The sequence below is a fragment of the Euprymna scolopes genome, chromosome 6 (genome assembly GCF_053919585.1).
Source record: "Euprymna scolopes isolate OS-2025 chromosome 6, ASM5391958v1, whole genome shotgun sequence".
Classification (NCBI taxonomy): Eukaryota; Metazoa; Mollusca; class Cephalopoda; order Sepiida; family Sepiolidae; genus Euprymna; species Euprymna scolopes.
Window position 1 is genome coordinate 7,222,964 of NC_136487.1, and position 24,403 is coordinate 7,247,366.

General features: G+C 34.1%; 1 protein-coding gene across 4 annotated transcripts in view; it reads right to left on the minus strand.

Annotated features, from left to right (window-relative positions):
- Positions 1-24,403, minus strand: part of LOC145277484 (uncharacterized) — a 351,446-nt gene that overhangs the window by 39,278 nt on the left and 287,765 nt on the right. For all 4 annotated transcript variants that reach the window (XM_080128864.1, XM_080128865.1, XM_080128863.1 and 1 more), the window contains exon 2: positions 16,664-17,593. In XM_080128864.1, coding sequence (XP_079984990.1) covers positions 16,664-17,506 — 843 coding nt within the window. In that variant the 5' untranslated portion in view covers positions 17,507-17,593. The remainder of the gene's footprint in view (positions 1-16,663; positions 17,594-24,403) is intronic.

Here is a 24,403-nt window from a genome sequence, read left to right on the forward strand (position 1 = left end):
CCCACCCAAACTACTGTGGGGTGATATTGTGCTTGTTGAAGGCAGTGCCATTTTTTCTGCCAAACACTTGTCGTTATATTCCTTCTGAATAGTTCATCCAACCAGATTACCTTTTCCCAAATTTATTTACTTTCCCTAAGTTTCGACAAACTTTAATCGGTCTTTGAGATGCTTGGTTTTTAAGTAAAGGCACTTGTCTTACTGATCTTGAATGAAAGCCTGTAAGATATAGAGCCCTGGTAATGGTATCCTTCCTTACATTAATTCCAGTAATTTCTCAATATCAGTTTTAATTTTAGAACGAGTAATTAAGAGTTTTTTTGAGGGGTGGTGCACATTTCTGCTGATCCACCTTGAAGCATTTATTTTTCTCGGTCTTCCATTTCTTTTTATACTTTCTTATGATATTTTCTACTGTACTAACGAGTGTACGATGAATATATTCAGTATTGATATGCTAATAACTGATTGCTTCTACGTAACGAAACAGCTGCTATAAAAATATATGGGACTTTTGAAAGTGATAGAAAATAAGATGAATAAAACTTTGGAATTTAAAATGTAGTTGTATTGTTATATATATATATATATATATATATATATATATATATATATATATATATATATATATATATATATATATATATATTTGAAACTCGTTGTTTGTTTGTTTATGAACAGGCGATTTGAGCACTATAAAAGTGGTGGCGGGTGTCTATTTAAATAGACATTCCGACGAGTTATTTACGGGCGTCGATTCCATAGTCGAATGGGAGAACTGCTTACTGTCAACACGACGGTTCTAGGTTCAATCCTTGGCTTGGGAGAGATGCTAGTCTAGCGGCACTGATGAGTTGTGATACAACGAAACAGGACCGTATGTCGATGACTACAAATATATTTTAAGCCCCCTCTTTGGGTAGAGCACTGTCGAAAATAATCTCGCTACTTAATTGGCTGAAAATGCAAAGCTCGTTGTTTGTTTGTTTACGAACAGGCGATTTGAGCACTATAAAAGCGGTGGGGGTGTCTATTTAAATAGACATTCCGAAGAGTTATTTACGGGCGTCGATTCCATGGTCGAGTGGGAGAACTGCCGACTGTCAACACGACGGTTCTAGGTTCAATCATTGGTTTGGCAGAGATGCTAGTCTAGCGGCACTGATGAGTTGTGATTGTTTTTTCTTTTACAAGGTGATCACCACATCAAGGCCCGGAAGCCACTTAGGGATAAGGGTTATTGCAAGTACAGTACGTTTGTTTGGGGGTTTAATAAAAATGTCTACTTAAGGGGGCGGTTCATCAGGAATTTGTTAACGTTGGACTTGAAGACATCCAGGTTTTAGTCAGGTGGGAAGCAAGCAGACGGAACGGAGTTCCACAGGCGTGCAGTTCTGAGAAAGAAGCTTTGTTCATGGAATCTGCGTTTTGATTTAGGCACAGATAAAGAGTGGGGAAAATTTTTGACAGTGGTTTCAGCTAGACGGATTTTTTTCGTAAAAAATTTGCGAGGGGGGACTAGAGATTGGAGCTCAGACGAGCACCTGCCATGGAAATAACGATAAAACAAAGATAGGCTCGCAACATCTCTTCTATGGGAGAGAGGTTGCAGGGAAGAGAAAAGGGCATCCCCTACTAAGCCACGGTGTCTATTTTGTACTCTGTCAAGGCATGATAGGCTGTTTTTAGCAGCTCCTGCCCAGATATGGCAGCAGTATTCCATCCTTGGGCGAACTTGGTTTTTATATAGATAGAGAATTGCATCATTAGTGAGATATCTTCTGGAGCGGTAGAAGGATCCCACCATCTTTCCAGCGACCTTCGCAACAGACTTGATGTATGTGTTCCATTTCAGATCAGGAGTAAAGGTCAAACACAGAAGCTTGTCAAAACATGGGGCTTCTCCTAGATGAGAGGCATCCATCACAATTGATGCCAGATGGGGATAGGAGCTTGGTTTTGGATGCATTAAAGGTAACCAGCCACCTCTTCCCCACTGAACCAAGTGCTCGAGATCAGAGGAGAGAGAATCAGAGAGAACTTTGTCATTTACAGCCTTTGATGTGTTGCCGTAGATGGTCGTGTCATCAGCATAGATGTCAACGAATGATTTAAGTATGTGTTTAGGGAGATCATTGATGTAGATTAGGAAAAGAGTTGGGCCCAGGATGGACCCTTGAGGGACTCCAGCATTAATACTGTGGGCCTCTGATTTCTGACCATCAACCACTACTCTTATGAGCCTATCGGAGAGAAATGATTTAATGATTGAGAAAACATTTGCAGTGATACCGTAGCTGGAAATCTTGTGAAGTAGGACTTTATGCCATACCTTGTCGAAGGCCTTTGATATGTCAAGAGCAATTGCCCTAGAAAGGAAGCCTTTGTCAAGAGATTCACTAATCCTATGAGATATAACCGTTAGCACATCTGCTGTAGATCTTCAGAACGGAAACCATATTGCATGTCACTAAGAAGGTTATTTTTGTTGAGGTGGTTGACTATTTCTCTATTTAATATGGATTCCAGCAGCTTACTCATGACTCACAGGAGACTTATTGGTCTGTACTGAGAGGGAGATGACTTTTCACCTGAATTCTTAAATACAGGGAAAACTGATGAGGTTTTCCAGGGTGTTGGAAAGCACTTCTCCTTAAGGCAACGCTTAAACAGTTTCGTAAGTATGGGTGCAAGTTCTGGTTGAAGTTTTTTAACACTATAATTGGGATGCTGTCAGGGCCAGTTGCTTTACTGGAATCAAGGTTCTTGATTAGCTTGGCGACCTCATGCACAGATATTTGTATGTTACCTAGCGTGTTCTGTGTTATAGAAGGAAATATGGGGAGTTGATGGCCTTCATCGCATAGGGTAGAATTAGCTGCAAAGTTCTTGGCAAATGATGCAACGAAACAGGACTGTATGTCGATGACTACAAATATATATATATTTTATTTTTTTTTATATTATATACTGCACTATATTTAGTTACTTAATTTTAATACTGTATCTTGGGGTTCTTATATATATATATATATATATATATATATATATATATATATATATATATATATATATAAGATCTATTGTTGATTTATTTATTTTTTTATTGGCTATCATGTGGTATTTAATTGGTACGCTCGCCTGAGCGTTTTCAGGGAGTTACCTGTCCTTTGTATTCACATCTCTCCTTTTATTTGGGACTTTTATTTTTATTATTAATTTTTATTGCTTAACCATTTGTATATTTTATTCAAATATTGATCAAAGATTTTTCGTGCGTACAACTTATCCACGGACACGTGTTTCTGGGTATCATCCGTCTTCAGCATGGCTACATCCTCTGGCAAGGATCGAACTCGTAACATTTCGAACGAAAGCCTGATGTTTAACTACCAGGCCACGATACTTCGTCAAATTTTATGCACGATTTTTATCGCTTTTAAATGTAAGATCGATTGTTTATTATTTTTTTATTAGCAATTCTGAACTCGTCTGAGCTCCAATCTCTGGTCCCCCCTCGCCAATCTTTCACGAAAAACACGCGTCTAGCTGAATCCATTGTGAAAAATTTTCCCCACTCTATATCTGTGCCTAAATCAAAACGTGGATTCCATGAACAAAGCTTCTTTCTTAGAACTGCACGCCTGTGGAACTCTGTTCCGTCTGCCTGCTTCCCACCGGACTACAACTTGGATGTGTTTAAGTCCAACGTTAACAAATTCCTAATGAACCGACCCCCTTAAGTAAACACTTCATCAAATCTCCACACTAACGTAATGTACTTGCAATAACCCTTATCCCTGAGTGGCTTCCGGGCCTTGATAAGTGGTGATCACTGTGTAAATATATGTGTGTATATATATATATATATATATATATATATATATATATATAATATGCATATTAATATACAGTACTAAGTAGTGGTCTATAGTGATTAGTAAGACTGCACACCTAAGAAAAGAAAAGAAGAAAAAAAAAGAAAATAGGTTTTAAACTTCCAAAATACATATTCGAATTGGCCACAAGGAACTGCAGCGTAACGAATGAAGTAAAGTTAAAGAAAACAACCCTGTCATGGATGTGCATCATGAATTCCTGGCAAAAGTGCATTGAGAATAGTGGTGACTACGTATAGAGCACAAAAGGTTGCTCGTTTTAATAATACTACTTTCGTCTTTGTAGACCTTCAACATTATGGGTAAAAAAATAATGGGAGACTTTAGTTTTGGAATGACTCTAGTAGATTATAATAATATGTTTGATAGGTTTGGAGGCCGGGTTTATTAAAAAAACATTTTACATAGGTCCGACCATGAATGGCTGTGAGAGTAAACCTTGCAATTCTGCTCAATTTGCCTCGTTTTCAAAAAAAAAAAAAGAAAAAAAAAAAGTCACTTCTGTTTCTATTGACAGCTAGTTACACGATTTACACATCCGGGCAACACCGGAATATTCAATAAATATTTGATACCTTCTTATTAAGAATTAGCTGTACCTACCCGGCGTTACCCGGGGCGCAGTGAAGTCATTTTATTTTTATTTATTTGCAAATTAAGGTAGACAACGCCTATTATATTCTTCGATTTAAAATAAGAGTTATCTCCTTTGCTGATTTTTATTTTCAGGTGAATATTTAATCATTTGAAAAAAAAAACAAACAAAAAAACAAAAACAAAAAACAATCATGTTTCATATAAACAGTTGTATGGTTCACATGTTCAATAATAATGCATCCTCGTATTAATATCAGGAGCTTTGTGTGTCGGTCGGTCGTTTCAATTTGAAAAGCATTTTCGTCGGTCTGTCCTGATTAATGTAGAAATATCGTTTTCGTCAATTTGCAGGCGTATGTTTGAAATATTATTTTCGTCTGTCTGCTATACTTAACTTATAAATATAATTTTCGTCTATCTGTCACACATGTCTAAAATATTAAATTCTAGTAGTTCCGTCCGGCTTTGCTAGGGCCCTTTGGTTAAGTGTGAATATGTAAAGTAATGCTTTTCTGTATAATAGTTTTCCTTGACTACCATAGAGAAAAGACAGACAGACATTTTCACTCATATATATATATATATATATATATATATATATATATATATATATATATATATATATATATATATAGATAGATAGATAGATAGATTGGATGCAATATATAGTAATGATTTAAAAAGTATAAAAAAAAGACTCATGCGCCATCACCGAGAATCGAAACCAAAACGTTAAGCTTACGATTTATTTTGCCTCTGCCGTCAATGACTGGGCTATGAAAACATGTTTTCTGCAAGGCTAAAAATCAAAACATGAACCAATAGCTACTACGTTATGCATTCGTAATGCCGGCGTTCGACCTTCACCTGGCAAATTTCATTTTTTTAAATTTTAACACTTTTGCACCGATTTTTCCCAGCTAAAACCCAAATGTAAAGTTTTGCATGGATTCAAATACATTATATATAAAGTTTCATATCTGTAGACCAAAATCTCTAGGAGGAGTTTGGTAGGCAAAATTTGTTAAACAAAAATATATATGTATACATAAATATATATGGCAACAATTTTGTGTTTACTATAAACTTTTACGCAAATATTATGCAAGTATAAATCATGTAGAATGTCTGCATGAATATAATTACACGTAATAGTTAACTAAAGATGATTATCCCATTAGAAAACCGAAGCAACTAATAGGGAATTGATTAAAATGAATGTTTAAAAGAATATGCAAATTAGCTAGGTCTTTTGTTAGTGAATGCAATTCCACAACCAAGATATAAGAAAATTGTATTTTCTTTTTAAAATAAATAGAAAAGCGGCTTGCCTTTTTTCTGTTGTTCTTGGCCTTCGGGCCGGGAGTATCTGTTCCGGCAGATACTGCAAGCAAAGACCATATGTGGGGTTTCCCCCACATATAAGACCTTGGTCAATGTAGGGGCAACCCTTCATACCAATTGTCACTATCCAGCTCCCCTACTCCCCGGGGAGTTGGTCCTCATTTCCCCTTCACTCCTCACATAAAAAATCGGCCTTGTGCCTAATTTTCTCGGTGGGGGAGCAAATAAATACTTTGCTTTTTTTCTGATGTTCTTTGCCTTTTGGCCAAGATCAAAGTGTAGTATCTGTTCTGGCAGATACTGCAAGCAAAGACCATATGTGGAGGCAACCCCACATATAAGACCTTGGGCAATGTAGGGGCAACCCTTCATACCAGTTGTCACTATCCAGCTCCCATTTCCCACCCATCGGGAGCTGGTTCCCTTTTCCCTCCCCCTCCCTCTTTCTCCACAATAAAAAACGGTCTTGTGCCTAATTTGCTCAGTGGGGAAGCAAATAAATACCAACCCCACATATAAGACCTTGGTCAATGTAGGGGCAACCCTACATACCAATTGTCACTATCCAGCTCCCCTTTTCCCCGGGGAGTTGGTCCCAATTTTCCTTTCACTCCTCACATTAAAAATCGGCATTGTGTTTAATTTGCTCGGTGAGGGAGCAAATAAATACCCTGTTGTTCTTGGCCTTCGGGCCAGGATCAAAGTATAGTATCTGTCCGGCAGATACTGCAAGCAAAGACCATATGTGAGGGCAACCCCACATATAAGACCTTGGTCAATGTAGGGGAAACCCTTCATACCAATTGTCACTATCCAGCTCCCCTACTCCCAGGGGAGTTGGTCCCCATTCCCCCTTCACTCCTCACATTAAAAATCGGCCTTGTGCCTAATTTTCTCGGTGGGGGAGCAAATAAATACTTTGCTTTTTTTCTGATGTTCTTTGCCTTTTGGCCAAGATCAAAGTGTAGTATCTGTTCTGGCAGATACTGCAAGCAAAGACCATATGTGGAGGCAACCCCACATATAAGACCTTGGGCAATGTAGGGGCAACCCTTCATACCAGTTGTCACTATCCAGCTCCCATTTCCCACCCATCGGGAGCTGGTTCCCTTTTCCCTCCCCCTCCCTCTTTCTCCACAATAAAAAACGGTCTTGTGCCTAATTTGCTCAGTGGGGAAGCAAATAAATACCAACCCCACATATAAGACCTTGGTCAATGTAGGGGCAACCCTACATACCAATTGTCACTATCCAGCTCCCCTTTTCCCCGGGGAGTTGGTCCCAATTTTCCTTTCACTCCTCACATTAAAAATCGGCATTGTGTTTAATTTGCTCGGTGAGGGAGCAAATAAATACCCTGTTGTTCTTGGCCTTCGGGCCAGGATCAAAGTATAGTATCTGTCCGGCAGATACTGCAAGCAAAGACCATATGTGAGGGCAACCCCACATATAAGACCTTGGTCAATGTAGGGGAAACCCTTCATACCAATTGTCACTATCCAGCTCCCCTACTCCCAGGGGAGTTGGTCCCCATTCCCCCTTCACTCCTCACATTAAAAATCGGCCTTGTGCCTAATTTGCTCGGTGGGTGAGCAAATAAATACTCCCTGTTGTTCTTGGCCTTCGGACCAGGATCTAAGTGTAGTATCTTTTCTGCAGATGCTGCACTTAAGGTAATTTGTCGCAGTCAATGGAGGCGAAACCCTATATACTGGGACAATTACTATTTTTGGACCCAACCAGAGTGCCCCTTTTCCCTTTTATTTTTTCTTCTTTATTAGCCGGGAACGACAAGAAAACGGTTTATTAAGGGTCGAAGGAGCAGGGGAGAGCAATTGAACATTTTCATGACATTTGTATTGAGTCGGAAGTTAAGTAAATTGTCATGCCAGTTAGCGGCATGTATCCAACCCTAAACGGATTGAACCGACTTCCTCCGAAGGAGGAAATGTCAAGGGAATATTAAATTTACAAACGGTCTCCAGTTGTATGTATATCTCGATTAGGGGAGTTCATGTAAGATTTTTGCAGTTTTTGCAGGGAGGTTTCGACGTCTTCCTACATACAGCGCCTGGTATTTCCAAAGAATCACATATCTGATACTGACAAGGCTCATTTTCGGTGATCTTAAAAAGTTGATTTTTTTTTTTTTGGTTTAACCCCACTTTAAAAACGACATCGTGTCACATTTTGCTTTGGTGGGAAAGCAAATAAATACTAATAGAAAAGAGGGTTTTTAATATGAACATCAACACAAAAAACAAACAAACAAACAAACAAAAAACGAATTTTTAGGAGTATAGATATAGATTATTTTCGTTAATTTACACATATCATTTTTGTTAGTCTGTCATGTTTAAATTAAACTATCGTTTTAGTCGAACTGTCACACATAGACATTAAATATTTTAATCTATCAGCCTTGTTTGAGTTAGTAACATCGATGCTTCTACATTATGAAATATTTTTTACCTTTAATTTAAAAGAGTTACAGAAGGGGAGATAATTCACTATATGATTTTTTTTACATGTTTCGTTCAGTAAAAATTTATTTCATATTAATTGCCTACTAAAAAACATTAAGACTGATTTATTAATTTTAACATGTATAATTAATTTTAATAAATCTTTCACGTATCCTCTGAAATTTTGGTTTTGTATTTATCTCCTTGTCTCAACTCTTAGAAAAGTTGGAAATGTCTCCCTCATGTCACTCTGTTGCATTAAAAGCAGGAATATTTTATATGTACACAACGATGCAGAACACCAAAATATCATTTTTGCCGGTCTGTTACGCTTAAGTTAAAAATATCATTTTCATCTGTCTGTCACGTTTAAAATATCTTTTACGTCTGTCTGTAACATTTAAGTAAGAAATATCATTCTTAGATTCGCATATGCCTTCTTATACAAGACAATGTCCGTCAGTTAGTCACGCTTAAGTTGGAAATAGCATTTACGCCTGTCTGTCACAATTAAGTTAGTAATATCATTTTTGTCGGCCTGTCACACTTAAGTTACAAATATCATTTTCGTCAACCTGTCACACTTAAGTTACAAATATCATTTTCATTAGTTTGTCACGCTTAAGTTATAAATATCATTTTCATTGATCTGCCACGCTTAATTTACAAATATCATAGTTAGAAATATCATTCTTAGATACGTCCATGAATCCTTGTAATAGACACCGTCTGTCTGTCGGTCACGCTTGTTATAAATAGCATTGTCAGTGTTAAATGCGCAGATATTTAGTGGACGCAATTTTTTGTATTTATATTAAAGAATGAATCCCTTCTTTCTCATGAATAAAAAAAATGTCAAATTATTTGAATTGCGTAGTCGTTTTTTAAATAATGGACATGATTGTTTTCAGGTTGTGAATGACAATGGGAACAATAGATTGACGTTGGTTGTTCCATGGGAAGTCAGGCGATTCACAAGACATCAATGCACTGAAGGCGACATTATCAAACATCATAACATACCAGTGACGAATGGATTTATTATTTTTTCTTCTTTATTAGCCGGGAACGACAAGAAAACGGTTTATTAAGGGTCGAAGGAGCAGGGGAGAGCAATTGAACATTTTCATGACATTTGTATTGAGTCGGAAGTTAAGTAAATTGTCATGCCAGTTAGCGGCATGTATCCAACCCTAAACGGATTGAAACGACTTCCTCCGAAGGAGGAAATGTCAAGGGAATATTAAATTTACAAACGGTCTCCAGTTGTATGTATATCTCGATTAAGGGAGTTCATGTAAGATTTTTGCAGTTTTTGCAGTTTTTGCAGGGAGGTTTCGACGTCTTCCTACATACAGCGCCTGGTATTTCCAAAGAATCACATATCTGATACTGACAAGGCTCATTTTCGGTGATCTTAAAAAGTTGATTTTTATTTTTATGCCGATTATTACAATAAAGCTGGTTTAATTAACGTTTGCTTCTCAAAGGTTTCTAATCACGTAAATTACATATTATTTAGTTTCGGGATTGAGTTATGTTATAGATGGATTAAAATTATTCTAATTGGCCGGAATTTGCTATTAACTCACCAAGTCACCTATCTTTTACTAAGTTTCTGTCTATCACTCCCATCCTCTCCCAATATATCTGAATACCCCTCGCTCTTAATTTATGCAGTGTCTATCTACACTTTCTCTCTCTTTTTCTCTTTTCATCCGCCTCTCTCTTTCTCCATCTCTCCAAAGGTTAAACAATTAACTAAAAAACAAAAACAACAGAAAAAATGGTATAGTCTATTATAAACAATAGGGAACATAAACACAAATATTTAATTAAATTAAATTCATAGCTAGAGAGAAGAAGAGAGAGAGAGTGAGAGAGAGTGAGATAGATAGATAGAGAGGGAGGGGGGGGAGAGTGAGCACGCGCGTGCGCGCGCGCGCGAGAGAGAGAGAGAGAGAGAGAGAGAGAGAGAGAGAGAGAGAGAGAGAGAGAGAGAGGGAGGGAGGGAGAAAGAGTGGATTTTGTCTTTATTAAAAAACTAACGTGTTCCTGATATTACTTATTTAACCAAAAACTCAGTTCTGCTTCCCGTTGAATATAACATAGTCGTCTTCAAATCCAATGTGAATAAATTCCTGTTGAGCATTCCTCTTAGAAAATCTGACCCTTCCTAAATTTCAATATATATATATATATATATATATATATATATATATATATATATATATTTCAGTCATTCAACAAAATTAAAAATGTATGAAGTGAAATGGTTAAATTTCAAATCAAATGATTTTTATTATTCAATGTCAGACAAAGAATACATTTTAAATATTATAACTCCTAGATAACTAAATCACAAGTTTCCATACAAGTTGATTGTAGATAATTTTATTCTGAAGTATATATATATATATATATATATATATATATATATATATATATATATATATATAGAGAGAGAGAGAGAGAGAGAGAGAGAGACAGAGTGAGAGATAGATAGATAGATAGATAGTAAGTTACTACCTAGCTCTACCTATGTATTGGGCACTGTTGAAGTAAATTCTGAAAATTTACACATAAAATTATATTTTCGTACATTAATTTATGTGATTAAATGAAGTAGTAATATATATATATCTATATATTTATATATAAAGCTGAACGCCTCTGTGTGTGTGTGTGTGTGCGTGCGCGCGTGCGCGTATGTGTGTGGTCACGAACAGGCTCCTATATGGTTGACTATTTTAAAAACTGATTGCATATAATGATAGAAGATGTATCGAAGATAAGGAATGGGTCCAGAATGATCTGGCAGAACGGTGGTTCATTAAAATTGAGGGGTCTGCGTTCGCGCTTGGCCCCCAAAGTATGGAAATACAACATTAAAAAAAAAAAACGTTTACAAGTGTTTTTGATATAGATGTACAAAAGAATACTTTGATAAGTATGTTTCAACTTAAATAGGGATGGTATAATAAAATTGTGGGGTCTGCGTTCGCCACTGTACTCCATGGAAATACGGCACAAACTTTAATAAAAAACTTTTCATATCTATTTGCGTAAGTATACTTTGATAATTATGTTTCAGCTTGAAGAAATATGGTATAATAAAATTATTGGGTGTTCGTTCGCGCCTGACCTCCATAGAATGTAAATATGTCACAAAATTTAACAAGGTTTTTTAAAAGGCGTGAGGGTCTGCAATAACACCTTAACTTTGATCTTAATTCACGTTAGCTTTTATTTATTTTTTGAGTTGAATCATATTGTGCCGAATAAATTCACCTCATAAATTCTCGTTCTTATTAAAGTGAAAGTCAAAAAACAAAAAAAATCGGAACTTTAGACAATTCTCGACAGAAATTTTGCATAACTCTGTTTTTTTTCTTCTCCACTTGCACGTGGCACTCTTTCGAAAATAAAAAAATAGATAGATGATAGAAAATAAAAAAGTTACTTGTTATCATGTCAAAAGAAGGAAAAAAATCCTGCTCACGTGATTACGTGTCTTTTTAAAACCATTTGCATAACCTTTTTATTTTTATTTATATATCTGTTTAAGCTTTTCTTTGTCAGCGCACCAGAAGGAATTCAGTTGATTACAACCCCTTCTGCGTGTTCTTTACATTACAATAGTACAACCCCGAATCCGACGGCGCAATACTACACCGTTCAATACTGTAAAACTGAAACGAAGCTGTTCTGCTTGAAAAGGGTTCCATTTTCTTCTTATTCATATTTATATCGATTCTTTGCTTTAAAAAATTAAAGTAATTACGTGTTTACTTTTTTAATATCCCATTTTGCTGTTTCGGATTATTTTACTAAAGTAAGTAAAGCTTCATTATTTTTCAAAACTGTTTTTGTTTCTTTGTTTTTCGATATTTCGTCAATATTATTTAGTAAGAGTGTTTAGTAGAAAAGCCAACAAACGACTACCCGAAAAAATAAATATACAATAAATAAATGTTACCATAGTCAATAAAAGATAAAGATGGTTTTTTTTGTTTTGAAATAGTATTTAATGCTCTTTACTTGAAATAATTTCAGCGAACCGAAATTAAAACGAAATTTGAGGCGATAACTACCTAAATAAATTTTTATATAAATTACACATGTCATAATCGAATATTCCTCAAGCACAAAATAACGGAAAACATTAACATATGTTTATAAATATTCCTTACGTTGACGGAACTCTCTTAAATTGTTAACACAGAATGCTCAGGTGCCCTTCCTTTAAATTGAAAACGGGGCTCTCCATTTCAAAGTCGCTGCTATTTTGATATTTTTAAACCGGTTGGTAAATTAAAAAAAAATTTTTTTTTTTACAAACTACTTAAAAATACAAACCAATGAACTTTTCTACCATAAAAGTAACTTTTATTGACTATGGTAACATTTATTTCTTGTATATTTATATTATTATATAGATAACATTTTCTCTTTGTAAGGAAGCATCATTTTGTTGGTCACTCTTGGCTACGAATGGAAACAAAGTTGATATAAAAAATATATTTTCGCGAAAATTATATTTACTTTCATCATATTTTGCTTAGGGTAAAATTTTTGAGTATAAAAATCCATCTCTTTACAACCCCCTCCCTTTCATAACTTACCATACTTTCATATATCACAGTCCATTTTCTGTAGGCTGTTTTTGAACCCAGTCAACGACGGGCACTTCTGCTAGTATATATATACATATATAAGTAGATAAATTTCAGTTTAATTGTATTACGTTATGCATGTATATATATATATATATGCACACACATAAACACACATATCTATCTATCTAGCTAGCTAGCTATATATATATATATACCTAACTAGCTATATATATATATATATATATATATATATATATATATATATATATATATATATATATATATATATATATATATATATATATTGAGACAGTTGCCTCTCAAGCCGCACTGATAAGCTGTGAAACAGCGAAACAGTACTGCATGTGGATGACTATAATGGTTCCTATCTTGGGTCGAGCATATCGGAAAATAATATACAAATTTCCATTTGCGTATTAAGCGACGCTCTTTGTGTAAACAAATCGAGCGGAGGCATTTGGACGATGTCAAAACATCGTTAATTCATTACCCACACAGTATCTGCCGTTTAGCGTAATGGTGAGAAACCTTGACTGTCATTTGGGCGGTCGGGGTTCGATCCTGGCTTGAGGCAGCTGCCTGTCAAGCCGCACTGGTGAGCTGCGAAACAGTACTGTACGTGGTTGACTATATATATATATATATATATATATATATATATATATATATATATATATATACTATGAAAAAAAATGTTTTAAACGTGTTAAGAACGTGTCTGATGGTTTAAAAGTGTGATTTACAAAATGGTATGGAAGTTACATATTTTTTTTTGTTTTTATTAAATTTGCATTACAACACATATATAGATAAACATATATAATTATATGTGCACATACACACACAATATATATATATATATATATATATATATATATAATTTTTTTTACTATAATAATTAATACCTACAGACACTAGTGTTTCATCCTTTCAGGAATCATCAGTGCAGGGTGTCACGATTAACACCAGTCGACAGATTCGAACCCGGCAACACCAGCCATCTCTGGCTCGATTAGCAAATACCGTAACCAATCGGCTACCATTAACCGCGAGAAATAACGTTGAATTTAAACATTTTAATTTTAAATGTTCTTTACGTCAGTCACAGTGATCTAATTGTTATACGATGATCTATGCATAAGAGCTAAATTGACCGACTTTAATTCAACTGAAAGTGCTCAACGATAGTTACGTAGCCTTTTTAAAGTTGTTATTAATTTTTTCCAAATTTACATTGTTAATTGTTGGCTTTTTAGCTCTTATGTACCGTGCTTCCAGTATTTTTAATCTTTTAAAGTTTAGATCCATGTGAATAGTTACATTAGACACACGCCCAACACATTATCAAGACGATTAACCTTACATCTTTTAAATACAAGCTCGATTTACCAACACCTAAAACAACATGGCTGGCCAGATCCCGAATTTAGAAAAATCTAGTTGAAAAAACAAAAATCATTCATATGGATCCAGACAAAAAACGACTAAAAACACAAGTTTTTGATGAGCCGTTCCATATAAGTGAACAAATTTACCGAATTTCCATTACTAACGATTGCTATATTGTCAAATTTCTACTGTACACTCTTTAACCCTTATCCTCGAGTGACCTCTTGGCCTTGATAAGTGGTGATGCCTATGTAAAAAAAAAGCTCAGTATGTAAGAGCCAAACAGCAAAGATTTACAATGTAAATTTTGAAAACAGTAATAACATTTTAAAGTGCTTGGTTACGTAACCATCCAATATATATATATATATATATATATATATATATATGTGTGTGTGTGTGTGTGTGTGTGTGTGTGCGTGCGCGCGCGTGTGTGTGTGTGCGCGCGCGCGTGTGTGTGCACATATAGTTACATATGTATATCTATATATGTGTTCTAATGTAAATTTAGAAATTAAATAAAAAACCCAAAAAACTGTAACTTCCATACCATTTTGTAAAGCACTCTTTTAAACAATTGTACACTTATTTTATACATGTTCTTAACATAGAGGCTTCCGCATTTTATCCTTTTAGAGAATCATCAGAATGAAATGCCTTATTGTTTCTCACGAGAATTAAACGCGGAAATAAATATATTTTCATAACTTATATATATATATATATATAGATATATTTTCATAACATATATATATATTTCATAACTTATATATATATTATAAATCTCTCTCTCTCTCTCTATATATATATATATATATATATATATATAGATAGATAGATAGATTTTCATAACTTATATATATATATTTTTTCATAACTTATATATATATATATATATATTTATATATATATATGTGTATATATATATATATATATATATATGTGTATATATATATATTATAAATCTCTAAAGTTTTAAACAATAGAGTTGTTATTTATTCTTGATTACCGTAAAAACACATGTTAAATGTGCAGATGGAAAAATACACGTGTATGATATGATCAATAGATTTTAGCTTTACTGGTAATTAAAAATCAATAAATATTTATTTTTCTATTCTTACTAGCAGTAGTGGAAGATTTTGCTTTAAACAAAATCAAATAAAAAAGAGAATTTGTTTTTGGCATCGGAAAATCGGAAAACATGCACAAATTTTTCCACTTTCGATACCCCCTAAATTATACACACACACACACACACACACACACACACACACACACACACACAACACACACACACACACACACACACACACACACACACATATATATATATATAGAGAGAGAGAGAGAAAGAGAGATGTTTCAAGGTATTAATCCTAATAAATTCAAATTATTTGAAGTTATTAAATTTATACAATTTTTTATGATTTAAGTGACGTTTAAATTCCATAAAATCTGGTGAATAATAAAATAATAAAATAATGAAATAATAAAAACGTCTATTAAAAAATGTTACATATTAATTTGCAATAATATTATTTTAGACTTGAGCGTAGTTTTCCAGGTGCAAAAGCTTATTAGGTATGATTGACCCGGTTTGACCTAATAATAAGCTTTGCCACAATATGCGTCAAGTGAATCTGATTCGCTAGTTTAATGACGTCAGACAGAAATATATGTTCGATTTGAGCTTCAGTCTAAAATTTAGCCAGAAACACGTAAAGCAAGATCTCGATTATTTGAGGACATTTAAACTGTTTCCAGCCTGCTCCCGTGCTTCTTTTTAAAGATAAAAGCAATTCTTAGCGAAGTAAATAAAATATGTAAAGTTCGAATCCCCACTGTCTTTTAATTCAAACTAATCGTCCAGACTTTCAAAACCTAACATATATTAACCTCAACTTTGGCGGACAACACCATTAGATTTTATGTAAAATATGGAATCTTATTTAACGGGTTCATAGTTCTTATTGCCACTTAAAACACAAGGGGCTTCTATTTGGAATCGTGTCTAACTGGAATGTAGGGAGTTGAGTAGCAAGATGTCTGTTCACATTACATCTAAATTTTTGCACGTCAGTACAGTTAGCGAAGCAGGAAACAGGGAGGGAATTCCAAAGTTTAGCAGTCAGAGGGAAGAAACTATTAGAGTAGATTGTTTTCTGTCATTCAGGAACCTCAATAGTGAAAGGGTGATATTTTAATACTTGTGTTGGTTGAAATTATGAACGTTGAAAAGGCAAAGGTGCTGTGATTTCATGTAATATTTGTATCCGGGTGGCGCATAACATAAGTTAGTAAATAAAAAAAAAAATGCATCACTTACTTGTTGGTGTGCTATGCTCCCTTCTTCTACCCAATCAATGGTTACTGGAGTTCGATCGTCACTCCCCCCCTTCAATGACAAACCGAGGCTGCTCTGATTCCGAAGTATATACACCCTTCGCAGGGTTTTCCTTCTATTTGCCGTGTTAATGTTGTTACCGTCCGGGATCTTTGTGATAGACAGACCCATGTTATCCTCGTAGATCGTAATCTCATTCTTCCGAGCTGTATAGCCATTCTGGTCATAACCGACCGATCGACTCCTGCCGTAGATAGGCTGATCGCTCATCTTGGCGGCGTTTCCAAGGCAATGGCTTTCGAATTTTCTGTACGAGCGCGGCGAGAGGCTCGCGTCCCACAGGGAATCGAAACCTGATGTTGATTCGTCAAAATCGTCGAAGCTGCGGCTACCGTTTGAGTTATGCGCGACGCGCGTACCGTGTCTCAGATCGGGCGAGCTGTGGATCACCAGCTGTTTTAAGTTACCCTGCGATACGATGCGAGATTTTCCCGACGGGTCCTGCGCAATTATGCGAGAACCTTCATGTCGGGGAAGAGTGCCCGGTCGACACGTCTGCAGTGCTTTGCTGTAACTCTGAAACTGAAGTGAGCAGATCCGATGGAAGTCGTTTGACAGGTGTGATGGCACTAAATAGCTCAACTCGACAAGCAGCACCAGCCGCTCAGGTGCGTTAATTATGTTTTTCAACTGGGAACACAATGTGGTTAAGGAGTGACTCTGTTGAAACTCGTGAACGGCCGATTTGAACTGTTTGTTTTCCGAGTCGGAGAGAAGCTTTTGGGCGAGTTGCTTAAGAACAGTCTCTGAGTGTCGCTGCTCCATTATGACAGGTTGGTATCGATAAACACGTCGACCTCTCTTCAGGCGGATTCTTTTGGCTGGTTTTTGTCGGCGGGTAAAATGCCGTTTCTAAAATAAAAGAAGAAAATAAACAGATTTAATAACAAAAAAACATTTGACCGTTGATATATATATATATATATATATATATATATATATATATATATATATATATATATATATATATATATATATATATATATATATATATAAATATAGATATAAATCTATATATATAAATATAGATATAAATCTCTCTCTCTCTCTCTCTCTCTCTCTCTCTCTATATATATATATATATATATATATATATATATATATATATATATATATCAGTCACTTTGTGCGTAGTGTGTGTGTGTGTGTGAGTTCTTCCTCATAGATTCCGAAACGGCTGAGCCCATCTTTTGCAAATTTCACACAAAGGCAATATATCTGACAGTGTTTTTAAATATATTTTCTACAGAAATTCATTCAAAAAGTATCAAAAATCGAAAAATTCCGATCCTAAAAATAGTATTTCTTATAAATAAAAAAGAAGAATTTTTATAGGGGAAGATTTTACGTTACACCGGCCAAGTAGATGATAACATTTTTTAAAGTTCAATTCACAATTTTGGAAAACACAGACGTACGATTTTGGCTTTTTTTTTTGACATGTAACAGTTGTGTTTGAATATGTGGTTTTCTCCATGGAATTGTTAGAAGAGCTTGCTACATAAAAAATACAGTGATAACATACTTGTACTGTTTATTGAAGATCGCGAACGAAACAGATCTGTAATATGCAATCTTATAAGAAAATAAAAGAACATGTATTTTCAAAAATTGTGAATTTAACTTATATATATATATATATATATATATATATATATATATGTGTGTGTGTGTGTGTGTGTGTGTGTATGTGTGTGTGTTTGTGTGTTTGTGTGTGTGTGTGTCTATGTGTGTTTGTGTGTGTGTATGTGTGTTTGTGTGTTTGTGTGCTCTGAATATCATTGAGCATCAGACAAATGTAGTATATTTGGTATTGTACTATTTATATTATATTATTATCTATCCTGCTATAACTGAAAAACATTACTCTTGGAATATTTACAAAAAAGTATCTATCTATCTATCTATCTATCTATCTATCTATCTATCTATCTATCTATCTCTCTCTATATATACATATATATACATATATATACATATATATATGTGTATATATATGTATATATATGTATATGTATATATATATGTATATATATTGCGTATTTTGGAAATTTCCTTCATTCAAGTGAATATTGTCAAAATTATTAGATTTGATTAATTATAACTTTTTATTTTTGACTAGCAAGAAGATTCGCCATTGCCCGGGATGGAATGAAGATCAATGAATGTTTCACACTTCCAAAATTTTATTGGCAATAAAATCGATGAAATCGCCCATTTTTCAAGAAATCAAGAAGAAAAATGTCAGGTAAGTTTTACGAAGAAACATCTATTTTTTAATTAGCAAACAATTAAAAAAACACTTATGATTTTTTTTATTTTTATGATTTTTTTTGTTCAAATGAAGATAAATATATTTAGTTTGATAGCAAATAAATGTTTTTTTAATGACATTAGTTGCTGCGATTTCATTGGCTTAACGTTTCAGCAATTTTTGGTGTTTTACATCCGTGAAAATTTCGAGTATAGCACGATTCTTATTGTGCCCAAGTATTTTTTTTTTGATTGATGAGATAAACATTTGAGGATGCCATGAAACTGAAATGAAATGTTAAACTAAAACAATTTTATAATTATTGCGTTGGCCGAAAAAAATGAGAAACTAAGAATCTTACACACCAGAAATACATTGACCATAAAGGACTTATTAATGAATCAAATGAAATGCATTATGGTGAAATTTAATTTAGTAAGTAATGTGATTAAATATAGTTGATTGAAAAAATCACCCAAAAGTGTCTGTATTTTTTTTCCCTAAAGACAAGACATTATTTTTTATTTAAGCACGTGCAATTAAAAGAGAGAATTGTTTGGCGGGAAAATACGGTAACGTAAGGGATATTTATAATTTTAAAAGTGTATTTACATATTATCAAAAATTAAAATTTAAGAAAAATGAAACGGTGTTATTTTTTTTTTAAAGAAACATTTATTTACCTTTAAATATAAATAAATATTTATTATCTTTCTAATAAACCTTTAAATGATTTTTATTATTATTATTATCATTATTATTATTATTATTATTATTATTATAATAATAATAATAATAATAATAATAATAATAATAATAATAATAATAATAATAATGAATTAGTTTTTCTTTCATTGTATTAATTTTTAAGACTTTAAGGCAATATATTTAAACCACGTTTTAGTAAAAAAAAAACCGTGGACATATAAAAAAATGAAAGCGATGCAAAAAAATAAAGTAGCCATCTTTATAAAACAAGTTCATACTAGCTAAAAAAAAACCCCAAAAATAAACAAAAATCCATAGCTCAAGTACATAAAGATGGAGACTATGTTTTTTCAAAGATTTTCATTTCGGTTTTCTCATGTGTACTATCTATATTGGTTTTCTTATTTCTGTAGTTATGCAGAGAAGGTACCGTGCTGAAATATGAACGTTATTATTTAAGAAACCTATTCTTAATATGAGGTGTTTTGTAACAATTCTGTACTTTCCACCCAACAAAATTACTATAACAAATAGCACGGTACCTTTTCTGCATAAGTAACATCATTTCTTTTAAAAACGTGGTTTTAGTAAATAAAAAGCTTAGGAACAATGTCGAAACTCATTTCACTATAAATAAATTACGTGACTGAAATAGGGATTTCTTTTATTCATTTATTGTAAATAAGCTTTATTGAAAAGAAAACGGAAAATATATGTATGTATATACACACGCGAGACCTGCGGAAATTCCACGGGAAACTCATTCATATGTAATATATTGATGTTGGCATTTTGTAGATGTTCAGCGTAAATGGAGAAGCTCTGATATTATTGTAGTCATTTTGTTAAACTGCAAAAGTATTTATCTAAGCTAGCAGGGACGCCCGGCAAATTCCGGTCGTAAAGTAAGCTTAAATATGATATTATATATATATATATATATATATATATATATATATATATATATATATATATATATATATATATATATATATAAAGTACGCTTCAATATGATATATATATATATATTCATTTTTTTATCTGAAATATAGTAATAATATATATATATATATATGCACACACACACACACACACACACACACACACACATATATATATAATATATATATATATATATATATATATATATATATATATATATATATATATATATATATATAGTCTAAAGAAGTTTTCCATAAAAAATGTAAAAATAAAAATAAAGAATGCAGTTTAAATTCCCGGAGAAAAAAATAACAACTAATTTTAACCTATCGCAGACTTAGCACCAAATAATCCGACTTCTAAAAAGTTATAATCAAAAGGAAATTCATTTATATAAACATGAAAAAAGAAAGCATTAACTAAAATTGTTAAATAGAAATAGACTTAGCACTTTCATAAACCGATTCCGCAAAAGTATTCAATTTTAAAACCGAATTTAACAATATAAGGATGAAAAGAGAAAATCTTAACTAAAATTGTGTAAATAGAAAACGGGGATCCTTAGCTGCTTACCATGTAGCTGTTTCGGAGGACAGCTGAGAAGAAAAATGCATGAAAGCTTAAGTACCTTAGGCACCAAAAAGATAAGAGGAAGGAAACCTAGCCATGTATATCTAAAAACCTAATATATAGTCTAAAGAACTTTATATATATATGATGTGAAAAGGAAGCGGAAGACCGGAGGCTCGACGTTTCGCCCGTATTATACGGGCGTTTTGAAGAGGTGTGGTCACTCCTTGAAAGAGCCCGCATATTACGGGCGAAACGTCGAGCCTCCGGTTTTCCGCTTCCTTTTCACATCGGATTGTATCCACTTTAAAATTCATATATATATATATATATATATATATATATATATATATATATATATATATATATATATATATATAACGAGTTCCTTCAGCTATAATCGAACCAAAACCAAAACTTATGAAGAATTCTTGGTAAAATTATTTATTGCAAGAAATGGAATTCCATAACAATTAAACGATAGTCACTCGGATGTAAGCGTGACACACAAAATAAATAACACACACGCTATCCTATCAATATATAGATAGATGCATATCTACAATTGCACACACATATATTAACACATACTCCATATCCTACCATGGCAAACGCAGTAACCACTTTACATACCACCTATCTCCTTCCTGGATCTCATTAATTACTGTAGTTCTCCTACACCCTCCTCTCACCACAGTCTCAATGTATAACCATTTCCTCTCACGCCATATTATTTCGTTCCTAATATAGTTATCGTAAGACGTCGCATCTCTAATATGTTACCTTGTATTTTCTCTTCTTTCTTTTTTTACATAGCCATAATCACTTATCAAGGCCACTCGAGACCAATCGAGGATAAGGGTTAAGAGTATACAAAACCAAGCTTCTATCTTTGCATCATCAACGCTCTGATCCCCATCTGGCATCAATTGAAATGGATGGCTCTCGTCTTGAGTAGGCTCCATGTTTTGACAAGCTTCTGGGTTTGACCTTTACTCCTGATCTGAAATGGAACATGTACATCAGGTCTGTTGCCAGGGACGCTGGGAAAATGGCGGGATCCTTCTTGGACAATATAGTAATCGCTAGTAATGAATTCGGTGAATTTGTTAACTTAAGTGGAACGGCTTATAAAGAACTTGTTTACGTTGGACTTGAAGACAACCATATTGTCGTCAGCTAGAAAGCAGGAAAACGGAAGACAACTCCACAGGCGTGCATTTCCAAGAAAGAAGCTTTGTTCATGAAATCTACGTTTAGGTTTAGGCACAGATAAAGAGTGGGGGGGGGGAATTATTGATAGTGTTTTCAGCTAGATGAGTGTTTCTTGTGAAAATTTTGCGAGGAGGGACCATAGACTGAAGCTCAGTCGAACATTTGCCATAAAATTAACGATAAAGCAGAGACAAATTCGCAACATCTCTTCTTTGAGATAGAGGTTGCAGGGAAGAGAAAAGGACATCTCTTACGAGGCTACGAAGTCTATTTTTAACTCTATCAATGCAGGACAAGTTCTTTCTAGCAGCTCCTGCCCAAATGTGGCAACAGTACTCTATTCTAGGACGTACCTGGCTCTTATATAGATAGAGAATTGCATCAGCAGTGAGATATCTGCTGGATCGATAGAAGGGTCCCACCATTTTTCCAGCGGCTTTGGCAACAGATTTGATGTACGTGTTCCATTTCAGATCAGGAGTAAAAGTCAAGCCCAGAAGCTTGTCAAAACACGAGGCCTCCTCAAGACGAGAGTCATTCATTTCAATTGATGCCAGATGGGGATCAGAACGTTGATGATGTGAAGATAGAAGCTTGGTTTTAGATGCATTAAAAGTAACCAGCCACTCCTTTCCCCATTGTACCACGTGCTCAAGATCAGAGGAGAGAGAATCGGAAAGAACTTGGTTGTTTACGGTCTTAGATGTGCTACCATAGATGGTAGTGTCATCAGCATAAATGTGTACGAATGATGTAAGGATGTGATTTGGAAGATCATTAATGTAGATCAAGAAAAGAGTTGGGCCCAGGATGGACCCCTGAGGGACTCCAGCAATAATACTGTGAGCTTCTGATTTTTGCCCATTAACCACTACTCTTATGAACATATCAGAGAGAAATGATTTAATAATTGAGAAGATATTTCCAGCTATACTATAGCTGGAGATCTTGTGAAGTAAACTTTTATGCCGTACCCTATCAAAGGCCTTTGATATGTCAAGAGCAATTGCCATAGAAAGGTTGCCTCCGTCGAGAGATTCGCTAATCATATGAGATATAACTGTAAGCACATCTGCTGTAGATCTAGCAAAACGGAAACCATATTGTGTGTCACTAAGAAGGTTATTTTTGCTGAGATGGTTGATTACTTCTCTATTTATATAACACAGATTCCAGCAACTTACTCATGACGCAAAGGAGACTTATTGGCCTGTACTGAGAGGGGGATGAGCGATCACCTGAATTCTTAAATACAGGACATACTCATGAGATTTTCCAGGGAGATGGGAAACTATTCTCCTTAAGACAACGTTTAAACAGTTTTGTAAGTATGGGCGCTAGTTCTGGTTGAAGTTTTTTGAGAACTATAATTGGAATACCGTCAGGGCCGGTTGCTTTACTGGAATCAAGGTTTTTGATTAGCTTAGCAACGTCACGTACAGATATTTGTATATCACATAGCATGTTTTCTGATACAGGAGGAAATATTGGGAGTTGACGGCCTTGGTCGCAAAGGGTAGAATTAGTTGCAAAGTTCTTGGCAAAGAGTTCGGCTTTCAAAATACCTAGGTATAAAAGTTTACTGATCATACGCCCATAATTTGATGTAACATCTATATCGAACAAACTATTAAATCTATATGCATTAGTATATGTTTTTATATTGTCGTTTTTTTTTATTTTTCATCTTCAACAAAAAAGGAAAGTGTAGTCTGCTTATATGATTTTATAACAACAGGACGGATAATATATTATCCGCAACAATTAAAAGATAATACAATAATAGACACAATTTGTTCTTTACTTCATTTAAAAATGCTTAATAATTAAACATTTTTTTATATAGTTACTTGGTCTTTTTGCCAAGATCAAAGTGCAAAACGATTTATTTATTCACACACACACACACACACACACACACACACACACACACACACACACACATATATATATATATTTGTATATTTTGG